The sequence below is a fragment of the Calliphora vicina genome, chromosome 5, assembly GCF_958450345.1.
Source record: "Calliphora vicina chromosome 5, idCalVici1.1, whole genome shotgun sequence".
NCBI classification, from domain to species: domain Eukaryota; kingdom Metazoa; phylum Arthropoda; class Insecta; order Diptera; family Calliphoridae; genus Calliphora; species Calliphora vicina.
In genome coordinates this window covers 114,205,675-114,222,793 of record NC_088784.1, presented here as the reverse complement: position 1 = coordinate 114,222,793, position 17,119 = coordinate 114,205,675, and the positions used below count along the sequence as shown (strand labels likewise).

Genomic DNA, 17,119 nt, shown 5'->3' with positions numbered 1-17,119 from the left:
AAAACAACCACAGGCAACTTTGACAGTTCACTTATCTTTTTACAAAAACAAAGTACCTGTTGTTTTTGTATATGTTGTATTTGTTGTAGTTCTGTCGTCACCTTCTATAAATTCGCCTTGCCTTGGTTGTTTGCAAAGTAAATTATTAAAGTAGACTCAGTAGAACAGCAGACTATTTTTTTTATTCAGTCTGAACTGTCAATTCACTTGTGGTTGTTGTGTCGAAAAATACAACAAGCCCAAAAGCAAAAACAACAACAGGCAACTTTGACAGCTCAGACCTTAAAGTTTAAGTTTAGATTCTAAACTATTTGGAACACATCAAGGTATATTAATTATAAGGTAGTGTTATCAGACCAGCTGATCGTTTTTTGCTACTATGTTAATTTTTCGCCGTAATGCATTATAAATGTCAAACTTTGTTTACATTTTGTAAGTGTCAAACTTTGTTTTGCTATTAAATTCGTTTATGTTTTAAAACCAATAATAATACTACACGAAATTAGTTTTATTTTTAAAAACATCAAATTAAATTACAAATTCAAATTTATAAACATTTTTTGTTTAACAAAAATTCGCTTTGATTTATTTGTGAGCTGTTTTTGACATTTTTCCCTGCCAGCCAATTCGCCTTCAAATGCAGGCACAATGTCAAACTACATACAAGGCGTATTTAACAAGGTGACAGCAGTGGCGAATTGAAATAAATACAAGCTAATTCTCTTATTTTTTATATATAGAGTTTGACATACGGAGGTACGGGCGAATATTTTTTATATATGTAGTTTGACATTTCTGCGTGCTATTTCTATAATCAGCTGTGCTGCCGATGGCACCTTATTAAATGCACCTTGACTACATATAAAAAAAATATAACCAATTCGCTCGGTATTCTGAATTCGCCGATGACACTACCTTATAATTAATATACCTTGGTACACATTTTGCTAAGAACAATAGGTAATAAGTTACATGGATGAGAAAAATCACATGTTTGGCCAAAATGTCAAATTTTGACCCCCTCTAACTCAGATAGTTCTGGACCGATCTTGTTGAAAAATTGTGTCTGAATTACTATCCAATAGGTCTAACCTTGGTGTAAATTGGGTCACTTGACGTGAAATCCCCCATATATATATACATATTTTTAATTAATTGTTCATTTATTTTGGCTATTTCAGATGATATTGAGTAATTTTTAAAAAACCGACGAGCTGTGTTGCCGTCATTATAGTTACCCATTCCGGGATTCGGTTGGTCAATTATTAAACCAGTTATAATTTTGAACTCCTTCTGTATATTTTTTTATTATTTAATATAACTCTTTGAGAAATGAATATTCACAAAAGTTATGTTTTTAAAATTTTGACGATATAAAAGTTGGTAACTATTTTTATCGTTAGTTTAAAAGTTATATAGAATATAATTCTATACATTCCCTTCTTTAATCAACAATAGTTATGGGCATTTTTGCGCATTTATGCTACTTTTTTACTTCCAAAGAACTGTTTAATGTGAAAAAAAAAAATTATAATAATAGATTGTTCGGAATTTACCAAAATCTAAGTACGTGCATTCATAATTTCTTTAAAAAAAACTCACAAATCAGTTCCCAACAACATATATCAATATTATTAATACAAAAAACTATTTTATTCAATAATGAATAGGATATTTTAATAATCAAATATACACTTTAATATTCCATTTTTAATAGATATTAAATGAAGTATTTTTTTCATACGTTTGGACTGCTGCTACTCTTAAACCAAAGCTTTTAAAAAAATGTTCTGAACAAACTATATGTAGAAAAGTGCCCTCTTTCCAATGACATATCATTTGTTTTGTAAAACGCATTTTTCATTTATCGCCACAAGTCACCATATAGCTGCCCCACCGTGCAATGTGAACGTGTTATTTCTGTTTCATCTTTAATCAAAAAAATAAATAAAATTAGGAATCGTATGTCCTTAAATCATTTAAATTGTATTCTCTTCTTGGATTATTATTTTAAAAAATACTACTAACTATTATTATTATTATTATATAAAATTATGTATTAATATTATATTAATATATATCCTTTCTTTTGATTTCAAATTCTGTGTAATTTGTATATCAAAAATATTGAATAAATTTAGAGTTATGTTAAATTAATTTTTAAAAAACTGAACGATTTTTTAATTAGTTTTAATACAAAAAAAATTATTTAAGCTAAATTTATACCTCAGTTCATAAATGGACAAAAAAAAGGCAAAAGACCGGTTATTCGAACCGGTTTTTGATAGAAAAACCCGGTTTTTAAAAATAACGCTTTTTCGAAAACCACTCTAACCCCATAAGATGGTGATATGATATTTTGAGGTCCAATCCTAATATACATACTAAAAATAATAATAGTACACGAGTTATTATATAGAATATTTGTTGATCACATCACAAGAGGCCATACAAATTTAGGCATTAGTGGCAGTGTATGAAAGATCCTCATTGGGAGGATGTTTATGATGACGTTTGTTACGCATAACATAGGGATGGGCTGGACTGTTTTCATAACTGGATAGGAAAGGTAGGCTCAAAAGTTTTTCGGGATATTTTTGCAACAAATAAACCCAGCATGGAATGGTTCTAAAAAGAAAAACAAACACACAAAAAACAATAAAGTTTAATTATTTGAATACCATTTTAAACAAATATTTATAAATATATTTACCCTTCTCCAACACCAATATTCATATCACGCATTTCTCTGGAATAAATATCTTCACAATCTTCCAAGTTGTCCAAACTTTTAAGCATTTTGTCGTCAACTTCATAAATTTCTCCTGTTACATAATATCCGAGACCAGGTTTGTTAAGTAGGAAGGGAATATTGTAACGAGTAGCTATAACCAGAGGTAATTTTTCGGTGGTAGTGGCACGACACCAAAACTTGGCAAATCCGTTACCATCATTGGCCAAAATCGAATGGCTAGGTTGACCATACTTCAGACCTCCATAAACAAAAAGTTTATGCAAAGCGGAAGATGCTTTCTGTAATTTATTTATTAATAAAAACCATAAAAATTAACATTTAAAAATAAAAAACAATAAATATATTTCACGAAAAATAATTAAAAAGTTTACAATTGCACAGCAAAAACATGGTCAACCAAATACATCCGGTCGACGCACAGTGGGTTCGATGGCACCCAAAGTGGCGATTAATTCATAGAAGCCGTAGTTTTAAAATGTATTTTTTTTATTGACGAGTTATTACACCGTGCGACAGCAATTATTGGACTTGAACGGGACCATATACATATGAAACCTTATGTCATATATAGTAGAACTGCGTTTTTAGTTTTTCATTTTGTGATCTTTTCTCCGTTTTAAAGGACTTCAAAGTTTGAAGGATATAGAAATTTCTTAAAATTTATTTAAATAGTTCTGCTCATTAGTTTTTCTTTATATGGATATCAAATGAAAGGGGACAATTTCTAGAAGTAGATAATTTTTTTTATTTTTACTTTTCAGGACGAAAAGTTGTAAAAAATGTCCTTTGAAAAATGTATCCTTTTATATCCTTGAGAATTTCCAATATATTTTTCTAAAAAAATATATGTTGAAACCATGCATATACTTTAACACATGCTTAAATTTCGTTCTTATAGCTTTATAAGTTAAGCCTAAACAGAAAAAAACATATTATTAAGTTCATTAAAAAAAAATACTTTTATCGATACAGCAATTAAGATTACAAAAATATTAGATAGTACTTTTTGGACTTGAACAAGTCCACATACACATGAAACTGGAGATCGTATATAGTAAATCTACGTTCTCAGTTTTTAATTTTCTGATCCTTTCTTCTTTTTAAAGGACTTCAAAGTTTCAAGGATGTACAAATTTATAAAAAATTAAATAAATATTTTTATAAATGTTTGTCAATATGTGTATCAAATAAAAAAAGACAATCTTTGGAAATGAAACAAAAGAGTTACTTAAATTTTATTCTTTCACAAATTCCCAATTAGTACCAGCAGGAACAATTATTATAAAAAAATTAAATTTATATAATAAAAAAAATATTTAAGCTATACTAAATACTAAATAAAGATATAAAAGAAAGAAGAAATATAAAAATGTATTATGGAGAAAAATGAATACGTTTACTCTGCCGCTTGTATGGAGTATGAGAATCTCGACATATCGACCAACAGTATTTAGCGAGCATGCGACAAGTGCTCTTTACTCTAAAGCGATTTTCAATAATTGCTAGGTCCTGGTGGAATCGTTCCCCATGTTCGTCACTAAAATGACCCAAATTATCGGGGAAAAAATCTAGGTGCCTATCTCAGAAGTGTATTTTCAGTTCACCGAAGTTGCGAACGAGATTGCGGACGATTACTTCGTAGTTTTCAGATTTTCTATTACCTAAGAAATTTTCTATTATGGCATCTATACTCCTCCAACTATTTTTCTCAATAAGTGATAGAAGGTTTGGAAATTCCTTGCAATTTAAAAATTTTTTTAGTTGGGGTCCATTAAAAACACCTTAAAGTATAAAAGATTACTTAGGGTAATACAATAATATAAGTATTTAGCAATCGAACCTACCGGCGTCAATCTTTGCTTCGCTTAATTTGGGAAAAAAAATTTTCAAGTGCACCATAGCTGCACTGTTAACGTCGAGTGCACGAACAAAATTTCTTATAAGTCCCAATTTAATGTGTAGCGGTGGAAGTATTATTTTTGATGACGGCACGAGCGGAATGTTCTCAATGCTATCCTGTCCAAGCTGATGAATAATACGAGGCTGCCATTTGTGGTCGGTGTAATGAAGATCTTTGCGCCGACCTTCCCAAAGACACAAAAAACATTGGTGTTTGGCAAACCCTTTTTTTAAACCCATTCGGACTGATGTTACCCGAAAATCTTCAGAAACCAATTTGCACTGTTGTAATCGGGAACCTAATACTTCAGCACTTCTTTGCGAAATATTTGTGTCACGCACGAGATCATCAAAATCCGCTTGGGTTATAAAATGCGGCGATGGATCGGCTAGCATATTTCCTATTGGTAAAAATTCCGAATAAAGTTCTGATCTAGAGCCGATACTCAGTAATTCTAAATCATCACATGGAATTGTGCGAACCTCTTCCGATGGAGCCTTTGGATTTGATGTTGAACGTAGTACCGCGGGCTGCACTGAATCACATTTATGGTAAACGATTTTCTCCCTATCTTGATTCTTCAGCCTGATGGTATTCGGCTGATTTCGGCAAAAGTAAGACAAATCGCGCGAATGCTCACTCCGCTTCAACCTAATTACTGGGTACACATATTTTATTGAGAACTGCTTAGATCGTAGTAACCCCTTGTAACAATAATTACACACAACTTCTGGTATATACCATGCCTTCGGAACCATGTTTATTAAAAAATATTGTTCATACTTATCCACAAAAGCCTTTGTTACACTTTTTCCTTTATTAAAAGGTACAAATAAACCACAAACAACACAAAATTTGTTTTTATTAGGACATTCCATATTACTTTTTAAAAATGACCACTTATTAAAAATTATTTAACAGAATTTTGACGTGTCAATTCAAAACTGCTAGATGCTTGATGTTACATAAAGATATAAAAGGATACATTTTTCAAAGGACATTTTTTACAACTTTTCGTCCTGAAAAGTAAAAATAAAAAAAATTATCTACTTCTAGAAATTGTCCCCTTTCATTTGATATCCATATAAAGAAAAACTAACGAGCAGAACTATTTAAATAATTTTTTTGAAATGTGTATATCCTTAAAACTTTGAAGTCCTTTAAAAAGGAGAAAAGATCACAAAATGAAAAATTGAAAACGCAGTTCTACTATATATGATCTCAGGTTTCATATGTGTATAGTGTCGTTCAAGTCCAACAAAAAAAATGTAAAATTGTATCACGGTGTTATAAGCACATAAAAACACAGTATTTTAGAAAAAAAATGTTTAACCCTTTAAGCACATTACTGTTTTTTGGAAGAAAAGACCTTTTTTCACAATTTAAGCTGTAACTTTGGAATGGAAAGAGATAAATTATTGAATAAAATGGGAAATTAAAGCATACTTAAAAATTCAAATTATAAATTTATATTACTATAAATTTAATTTAAAATCCAATTTTTGTTTTACACAAAATTGTATAAATTTACAAATTTTTTCAAAAAAGTCACAAAAGATAATATTATAATTTTTTAGTAATAAATAATTATAAATACATAAAAACACAGCATTTTAGAAAAAAAAAATTTTTAACCCTTTAAGTGCATTATGGTTTTTTAGAAAAAAATACCTTAGTTCACAATATATGCTGTAACTTTGGAATGAAAAGCGATAAATCAATGAATAAAATTAGAAATTAAAGCATACTTAATGTGCTATTAAAAAATTCAAATAATAAATTTAGTATATGTATTTATTGTAGTATAAATTTAATTTAAAATCCAATTTTTGTATTTCACAAAATTTTATAAATGTAATTTTTTTTTAAAAAAGTCACACGTTTATGATGACTTTTATTATGTCGAGTCTTAAAGTCGGTAATGAAGTTCTTAAATCTTTGGTCAAAATCAAGCGTAACCACTTTTTTTAGCACAAAATTGTTTGTCGTGTTTACTCTTACAAGAGTTTTGTAAGATCAAACAGCATCAAATAAAATAAAACTAAATTTTTTGTTTTGGATCAACCTAAGTAAAAGAAGTTATTCATACATATAAATAAAATAATTCAAATGTATTTTATTTAGTGGTTACGTCTTTTTCGTCAAATATTTGCCATGTGTGACCCTACCTTTAGTAATCCAGATATAGATCAAGAGGTTGTCCCGAGTTTTTCCTTATATCTCAGCCATTTGTGGGCCGATTTTGTCGATTTTAAATAGCAACCGAGACGGAAGAATTCCAGATATATATATCTTATCCCCACAACAATGCATTTCAACGAATTTATGAAACTAAATTTACGTTAACAATTTCTATAATCACATAAACTAATTTTATAAAAGTAGATTAAGTTTTATTTTTTTTTTGATTTTCCGGATGAATGATAATACCGTATGTTTAGATTATTTCATGTATGTAGGTATAAGTAATAAAAAAAATAGAAATTAAAACAATTATTGAGATATAACTCATAATCATAGCTTAAGACATAGACAACAACTAGATAGTAGGTAACCGAAAGCCAAAAACCTAAGTCTGTTGTCAAAAACCTAATTCATGAGAATGTATTGCATGTATTTTGTTATTGTATCACATGTGTGAAAAGAGAGTAATTTTTCATATATATTAATCTCTCCTTCCGTTCTATGTGTTTATTATATGGCTTAAGACCTCAACGAATTATGTGTCAGTATAACAACTTGGTACTCATTTATGTATACCGGCAACAACAAAAATGTATACCATCCAAAAAATACTGCTTTATTTTTTTAAAATATTTGTAAATATCCATACATGCACAACATATAAATATATACCAAACTGTCAAAAAATTTCCACGCGTTGTTTAGACACTGGCATATTAATATGCATATACATATGTATGTAGGGTATTCAAATTATTCGATTTTTTCTTGTTCGAATAAAACGAATAAGAGATTTTAAATTGTTCGAATAATTCGATCACACGTTTAAAATGAATCGAATTATTCGAATAATTTAAATTTCTTTAAAAAAGTATAGAATAGTAAAGCTAGTTGGACATGATCCTGAATTCAAGTACAATATGAACGTATTAAGAACGTTTTTATGTCGTTCATTAATTGGGGTTTTAAAATGTGTAACTAATTCTTTAGTAAATAAATTACAGTGAACTCTCGGTAATGTGAACTAATTAATGTTGGGGTAGTTCATATTTTCGAATTTGTTCACATTTTCGATTGTAAATTTTTTTATATATTACTATGTTATTCTGTCTAAAAACAATTTATACAAGTAATGAAAACGCAAAGCATTAGTAAAACATCATTTAGTAATTTATTTGGAACATAAAAAGTTTTTAAAAATCCACTTTCATAAAAAAATTACAATATATCATTTGTATATACATAATTAAATATGAAAATAGTCGGTTATTATTTTCTGTTTTTTCTTTTGTTCGACCAGATTATTTACCGCCACTTCCCTGATTTTTTTCAATTCTTTAATGTCAGTTTCATCGATCATTTGAAATTCAGTGTGCTGAATTTCAAATGATCGACAGCTTCTTTGGCTTTAATGTTGTCTTCAGTCGCTTCAATAATACAGAGACGGAGTACTGCGCAGCGCACCCGTAGTCATTAGTGCAGATATTCGCAGGATTCTCTCAATTATCCTACAGTAGGTGGATTTACTTAGAGCCTCCCACCAAACTAGTGCTCCATACATTAGTATGGGCTTAACCACCATGTCGAAAAGCCAGACCAAGGTGGGTAAATAAAATAAAATGTTACTTTTTAAATGCGAATAACTCGTAAACTATAAGAGATAATATATAATAACCAATGTTTTTTGTAGATCTCGTCTAGTAGATTCCTATATATATAAATCTTTCAAATCGGACCGCAAACAAAAATTTTAATTTTTGATATACCCGATGGTATTGTGGCACTAAAAAACTAGAACTTATCGACACCTCTATAGCCATAGGAAATTTTATTAAAATCGGGCTATTCGATTAGAAGTTACAGATTTATTTCCACTTTTTTTTCAGATCCCCCACTGTGCGATGTTTAACATCAAGTACAAGACGAACTCCATATTTTCTTGCAACAAAACGTAAATTTCAATATTTTGTGTTTATCATTAGATTTATTATATATTTTGCAACACTTACGCACGCGGTTAATAACATCACTTGCAGTGGTGGCCAGCTAATTTATGTTCACACCACGGGCGCCACGTCATGTTTAGACCCTAAAATTTGTGTTTCGAAATCAATTCTTAAATCATTCAGCTTTTTTTTTTAAAAAATAACTAATATTTTATTCCGTACCTTTTATTTTCATTGGTTCAAGTCCTATTTTGAAAGATTTGTTTTTAGAATTGTAACTCTTGCAGTAATATTTATACATACATATATTAATAGAAGGAGCTATCAGACCACGCATCTACAGTGATCGTAAGACTCCCTTTATTTTTTGTTATTTGTCGAATTTCAGAAACAATACAATTTTTGTGAGTCATTATTACTTATTGAAATTTGGAATTATGAAAAATTTTAATCAATTTAATAAATTTAAATATATATGTACATTTATTCGTTTTATTTTATTATTCTACATAAAATTTTTCGAATTATTCGTGATTCGAAAATGGTAATTTTTAAATTGTTCGAATAATTATTCGTAAGAAATTATTCGATGAATACCCTAGTATGTACATACAGTATTGGCCATAACTAAAGCACCACCTCAATGGATTTTTTCAAATCATATTTTTTTTTGATAAAAACGGCTTTTTTGGGATGTATTTTGTATATATTTTATTAACTAATATTGTTATTGTTCATTTAATATTCATTTAGTAAAAGATAATTTTATTAAAAATTAATTTAAAATGATAAATCATATAAAAACTCAAAACGCAACGGACAAAACAAAAGCACCCTCTTTATAAGATGTTTAAAAATTTGACTCGGTACTGCATATTTGCAATGTGAACTATCGGGAATCACAATGAATGGACTTAAAAATTCCAAAAACAATGACAAGGAACAAGTACTCCAGTAAATTAAAAATTAAAGTTATTGAAGACTGGAAGACGGGCTTATCACTACATGAATGTAGTAAAAAATATTCAATTAACAGATCAGTTATTTCCAGACTCGTTTCAAAATTTTTTAAGACTGGTCGAAAATCTCCGGTGCAGGTCGTTCGCGAAAAAAAAACACTATATTATGATTCCTTGATCAAAAGAGCAATACAAAAAGATCCTACAGCATCAGCTATTCAAGTACGAACAAGTTTAAGATTATACGTTAGCGAAAGAACAATCCGTAGAAGAGTAGTAGAAGCCCGATTATTCAGCTGACGACCAGCAAAAAAAAGTATTTCTATCAGCTAAGAACAAGAAAGCTAGACTGAAATTTGCCAAAGCCCACATCGACTGGAGTGTCCTAAAATTAAACACAGTACTGTTCCCTGCCGAATCCAAATACAACTTAAAAAGTTCCGCTGGAATAAGGCGTGTACGCAGACCAATAGGAGGAAGACTGAATCCTAAGTATTGCAAAGGAACAATAAACATGGAGGAGGCAATGTAATGGTCTGGGGTTGCTTTTCTGGTCAAGGATTTGGGCCAAATCATAAAATTTATAGGATTATGGATCGGTTCATGTACCGTGATGTATTGAAATATGTAATGTTGCCTTATGCCAGTAAAGAGATGTCAATTATAGGGAGCTTCCAACAGGATAACGATCCTAAGCACCCCTCCAAAGTTTGTAAGACTTGGCTACACAGAAAAAAGATTCAAGTTCTTCATTGGCCTGGCCAATCTCCCGATCTCAATCCTATTGAGAACTTGTGGCACATTGATAATATGAAAATAAATCCTGAAAATTTTTGAAATAAGGATCGGAAATTTTCGCGATTTATTTCATGTCGTTAAAATAGTCTGGGAAGGAATATCGATAAACGCCATAAAAACATATTATCTTCTATGCCAAGAGATACAAAGGATTTGCAACAAAAAATTAACTAAATTTTTTTTTATAGTATATCCTTGAAGGGGTGCTTTAGTTTTGTCCGTTTCATTTTCTACCTTAAAATATTTTTTGATTTTAAGTTACCTCTTATAGAAAGGTTAACTTTGAAAGTATTTGTTTACCAATACTAAACATATTAACAAATGAAAATAATAATAATAGATATTTAAAACTTTGATTTTATACAAAAAAAATACCATATGAAAAAATTCATTGATAGGGTACTTTAGTTATACATATGTACCAGTGTTGCCACTTCATGTGTAATTACACATATTGTGTGTAATTTTAACTTGGATGTGTAGCCCATGTGTAATTGATCGCATGTGCAATTCATGTGTAATTTTAAATTCCAATTATATCCAAAATATATTGTCAACATACATATATCTTTTATCTATATTTTGGATTTTTATTTTTATTAAATGAATCATGGATTATTCAGATTTCAAATCCGACTGAAAATAATATGCTTTATTTTAGTTGATAAATAACAAATCCAGTATCTCTTAATGTATTTATATATGTATATTATATTGTACTCGTTTGTTTGTATAATGGAATTATGCATATGTATGAAGATATGAATTAAGTTTGAACTAAATTAACATTAAGGTTTGTAGAAAAATACGATAAGTAATTTGGAGATTGCTATGTTTGGTTTACCGAGCGGACATTTCGCCGTTTGTGATAGTTTGGTTTGTGATATTGGTAATGAAACCAAATTTTAGTTTATATTACAAACTTTTAATTCCAACATGAAAAAAAATATAAAACAACAAATAGTATTCAATAATTATAAATTTTTACGAATTATTACAAATTGTTATTGGAAAAACGTTAATTTTCAAGATATCCCAAGGTTGACTATCGATTCAGAACTGTAAAAAGTTAACAATAACGCTAATTTTGATTATTTCGATAAAGGTGATTTAGCGGTAAAGGTTTGTTTGGCTTATTTTTAAAGGTAATTGCAGTTATTTCGGGGTAACGTTAGCCAATCTTAAGAAAAAAAACAAGAATGTAGGAATTTGTGTGAGAAAAATTTATTTACAAATTGTTACTAGTTATTTGTGTTTATGCTATTGTCTGTCTGGTTTCTGGTGTGTGTTTTATATATTAAATGGAATTACTATTTACAATTAAATTTTCAAAATTTAAACGTTACAAAAATTATACATTTATTTACTTACACGATTTTACTCGTAAAGGGTTCATTTACTTTTTCCTAATTTTCTCTCTCGTTACAAGAATTTACTGGGAAGGTAAATGATCAGAGCAATCATTTTTAAACAAATAGTAAAAAATATTTAACTTTGTCGAAATTAAGACCATTTGAAACAGAAAACAAAACTGATTTCAAAGCATTTAATATAAATTAGGAAAAAATTCGAAAATTTAAATTTTTAATAGAAATGTAACAATTTGCAATGGAACAATCCCAAATGAACATTGATTAATATTTGTTAAAAGCATATTTGGGATTGACATATTTGACTGATCTCAAGAATTCATTAAATTAGAAGAGTTCACTAAAACAATAGAGATTGTTAAGGGGTATTAACCTCATATATCCAATTCCTGGATAAACTAAAGTGATCGTATTTGGTCCAAACATCCCAGAGTCCACTGTGACAAACCTTTTATATTCATGTACGTTTTAATAATCTTGTACCACGAAAATTTATTTACATGTGTAATTTTTTCTCGTATGTATAATTTAGGTATGAGGCATGTGTAGTTTATAATTTATTTGGTGGCAACACTGATATGTACATATAGGTATATTTTAAAGCGAAGAAGTTTCTTTCGATTTGTTTTTGTTTGTTATTGTTGTTATTACCAATTCTATTCTTTAGTTGTGTATTGATAAAACTCGCAACAAATTTGAAAATAAAATATGTATTTACTTATGTAGCAGCGTCGCCAGGGGTAGCTTTAAAAAAGTTAAAATTGTTTTTATAGAAACTTTAAATAAATAAATTGTATTGTGTATGTACTAGGAATGTGTAATGTGTGTTCGTATTCAACCGGTTTATATGTATACATACATGTATGTATGTACAGTACAGTACCGAGCATAAAAAATGCAACGCTTTGCTGTATTAATTTCAACAGTACTGATTTTGCTTAAAAAGGGTATCCAATTGTCCATATCTGCTGTTTTTGTATTCTTATTGATCATAAGCAATTATTGTATGACATTTTTTTACGTAAGGATAATTATAATATTTTTAGTAAAAACAGTGGTAAAATTGTCCTCACGTCCTCAATTGAACTTTTATGATTTCTAGCATGACTTTAAGGCTACTAGGTGTATGGAATGAAAGCTACATTAATTACATGCGATATTTTCAACAGACTTCTTTAAATTACTAAAAATAGAGTTATGTCATCCAGCCATAACATTTGTTGTGTCTGACGAAAACCCAACCAGGGTAGGTCTCAAATGAATCTGCGATTTTCTAGAATCTAGATGGTAATAAATTACACATAAGGCCCACTGTTGCTTTTAACAGAAATGTATTAAAAGTTGGTACAACCTTTATGTTATTGGGGTAAATATTTAAAACTCTCCCTAGTGATTCTGCCTTCTACAATTATTGTATCAAAGTCCCGAAGAAAGTTTTTTTCTTTAATAGGGGGGTCAGACGGCATGTATTGCTTGTGTATTGGGACATGTATTCGATACATATGGAATTCCATGTGTATGTCAAAATTCACGTTATACATACGATTCATAATTTCTACGTTCAAACCTACATATGTAATTGCCTCTATTAGTTTATATGTATATTTATTTAAAACATTTTTAAATCACAATAAATATATTTAAAGCAAGAAACTTATTTTGTTATGATTTTTCTTTACTCTTTTTTGTTTTGTTTTTTATTTTGCACTCACACAGTGTTGTATTTCAAAATACAAATTTGTATCATGATAAACGTCAAAATGTTTGTCAAGATACAAAATTATCAGGTATAATCCCCATTTATTAGTATTATTGCTTCGTTATGACAAAATTGTTAGTGCTTTTGCTCAGACAACTTTGTCTTGACAACAAACGTCATTAATTGTTATGATAAATATTTGTCAAGTATAGACAGGGGATAATGTATTTTACATACACAAAGTTTCATATGGATCTCACAGTATGTACTAGGGATGCCAATCCCGAAATCCCGATCCCGAAAATCCCGGGATTTTTCGGGATCGGGATTTCCCGAATCCCGGGATTTGTGAAAAAGAATCCCGGGAAATATTATGAGATTTTTGATATTTTAGGAAGATTTTTGAAGCACCCAAAATACTTAGAAAGCTAAATTTCAGCATATTTATAATAATCTCGCTTCAAATCCAAACGCAGCCAGATTTTTTCATTTCTGACAGGCTTTTACACAATTTACACTTTTACGAAATTTATGTTCAAGTTATTTTCTGAAGGGGCAAATGTAGTCCGATTTCCGCAGTACTTTACGGATCCCGGGATTTACATTTCTAAAATCCCGAATCCCGGGATTTGTAAAACCCAGTCCCGTTTGGCATCCCTAGTATGTACATATATGTTTACATATGGAAAAATTTTCCAATACATGGCACAAAACACAAGGAATACATGCCGTCTGACCCCCCTTTAAGCGTATTCATTTCAAACAAACACAAGAAAACAAAATCCACCAAAAGTTGCATTTATAACAAAACCAATGCTAAAAAAATCAGAATGTAATTTTTCCAACTAAAAATTAAAAAAAGTTCAATGATAATGAAATAATTTTACGTTTCTTAAATTATTCTTACAAACAAAAATAAAATTGACTTTATAATAGATAAAAATAAATTTTATAAAAATTATAGCCAAATTGCGTAATATGCTTATTTGGAAAAACAAGCAAATAAAAATTATGAAACCTAAAAAATCCAAAATTAAAAAACTTCTTTGCCTTATCGTTTTAGTTAAATATTTACTATAAGTAAATACATGCTATGATTTGAACGGAGAGTCGCCCAAAAATTGTATTCACCTGTTAGTAAAAACAATTCGGCTTTTCTGGCCATACTAATTTTAATTTAAATGTATATATGTATGTACCTACTATGTATGTATGTAGATAAATGACACGTTTCAAGTGTATTAACGCCTCTGAATGGGTTTAATGTTAATTTGTATTGTCTAAAAGGCCTGTTTTTTTAATACAATGTCTGGTGCAGCGTAGTTATTTTTTATAATAAACATTTTATTATCTCCAGAAATTATGGCCCTTAACAATAAGATTACATAATTTAAAATACCTTCTTTGGCAAAGACACCACTTCTAACTAGTCAACCTAATAAATTTGGGTTTGCTTATAAAATTTAAAATTATAATTTTTAGCACTTTACATCAGGTAATCAATAAAGCTGCATGTGTAATACACATTATTATAACATTAGCTATACTCCTTGTAGAGTCCTTGCACAGAGAGAGAGACATTTGCTTAAACCAAGCATCTTTTTATTGTATTATGTATAACGTATTGCACACAGTTCTTACCCTCAAGTTACACATTTCTCTTGGCCTTTTAAGAACAAATAATTATTAATCTCTTAAAGTTGTGTATTTTAAAAATATTTTCTAAGTTCTTTCAAATTAGTCGAACTTTTAACAAAATCTGATCCACTTTAAAATTCCGATATGTGTAAACGCACCCTCGGAGAGAAAAACTTCAACTGATTTCAAATTTATTTGTTGTATGGTATGTTGCAGGCAGTGCTGCCAACTTTTTTTTGGAGAAATCGTCAATTTAAAAAAAAAAATCGTCAAGACAAAAATACGTTATTATAAATAAAGTTATTATTTAATAAAAAAAAATAATTAATTTAATATTGGTTTTATGTGACTTTACTCTGGTACATTTCTGTGTGACATTTTTTTAATAAGTAATTTTTAATTACTATATTAAAACACTGAGAATTATTTAACTTAAGATAATCTTTTGAAAACAATATTCCTTGTAATGTAACAGCTGATTATTTTTATACCCTTTACCTTCGTGAGAAGGGTATATATAAGTTTGTCATTCCGTTTGTAATTTCTACATTTTTCATTTCCGACCCTATAAAGTATATATATTCTGGATCCTTATAGATAGCGGAGTCGATTAAGCCATGTCCGTCTGTCTGTCTGTTGAAATCAATTTTCTGAAGACCCCAGATATCTTCGGGATCCAAATCTTCAATAATTCTGTCAGACATGCTTTCGAGAAGTTTGCTATTTAAAATCAGCAAAATCGGTCCATAAATAAGGGAGATATGAGCAAAAAACCGGGACAACCTCGATTTTTTACCTATTTTTTATCTATTCTGGATTACTAAGTCATTAATATAAACAATATGGATATCTAATGATAGATATTTCATAGTCCATTGCAACGATGTAGATAAGGCTATAGTAAGTTGGACCTACAATGGGTCAAAATCGGGAAAAATATTTTTTAACCCGAATTTTTTTTTCATCAAAAAATTTTTTTGTCATTCATTTTTTTTACAAAAAAAATTTTTAAAAAATTTTTAAAAACAATTACAAAAAAAAAATTAAAAAAATTTATTTTATTTTAAAGTATAATTTGGTGAAGGGTATATAAGATTCGGCACAGCCGAATATGGCTCTCTTACTTGTTTTTATTCTATTTGAATCAAGGTGCATTTAATAAGGTGCCATCGGCAGCACAGCTGATTATAGAAATAGCACGCACAAATGTCAAACTACATATATAAAAAATATTCGCCCGTACGTCCGTATGTCAAACTCTATATATAAAAAATAAGTGAATTCGAATTTATTTCAATTCGCCACTGCTGTCACCTTGTTAAATACGCCTTGGTTTGAATTGTTAATTCATTTGTGGTTGTTGTGGCGAAAAAACCAAACCCAAAAGCAAAAACAACAACAAGCAACTTTGACAGTTTACCAAGGCGTATTTAACACGGTGACAGCAGTGGCGAATTGAAATAAATACAGGCGAATTCATTTATTTTTTATATATAGTGTTTGACATACGGGCGTACGGGCGAATATTTTTTATATATGTAGTTTGACATTTGTGCGAGCTATTTCTATAATCAGCTGTGCTGCCGATGGCACCTTATTAAATGCACCTTGCAGTTTACCTACTTTTTAACAAAAACAAAGTACCTGTTGGTTTTGTATTGTTGTAGTGATGCAGTCACCTTTCTAAGTGTGCCCTGGTACAAGGCAAATTTATTTACAGGTATACCCAATTCTACAACAAATACCACTTTACCAAAAATCAAAAACAGGGGTGAAAATAAATAAATACGTGAAATTTACTTTTAATAAGTACTCCATTCACTTTTATATTATCAATTATTCACTTTTCCACTATTTTATATTTTTTATT

At 29.3% G+C, this 17,119-nt stretch overlaps 1 protein-coding gene across 1 annotated transcript; it reads right to left on the bottom strand.

The window, feature by feature from the left end:
• Window positions 1-1,963: 1,963 nt before the first annotated feature.
• Tina-1 (Troponin C-akin-1) lies at window positions 1,964-15,412 on the bottom strand. The gene is made up of 3 exons (XM_065513762.1): window positions 15,253-15,412; window positions 2,714-3,033; window positions 1,964-2,628 (listed from the first exon to the last, which is right to left on the bottom strand). Exons 1-3 carry the CDS (start codon window positions 15,265-15,267, stop codon window positions 2,457-2,459), a joined length of 507 nt encoding a protein of 168 aa, XP_065369834.1. The 5' UTR covers window positions 15,268-15,412; the 3' UTR covers window positions 1,964-2,456.
• Window positions 15,413-17,119: the final 1,707 nt, after the last annotated feature.

Coding starts and splice junctions, on each gene's coding strand:
- Tina-1 (XM_065513762.1), bottom strand. Junction 2,629..2,713: donor AATATTGGTGTTGGAGAAGG/GTAAATATATTT, acceptor TTTTCTTTTTAG/AACCATTCCATGCTGGGTTT.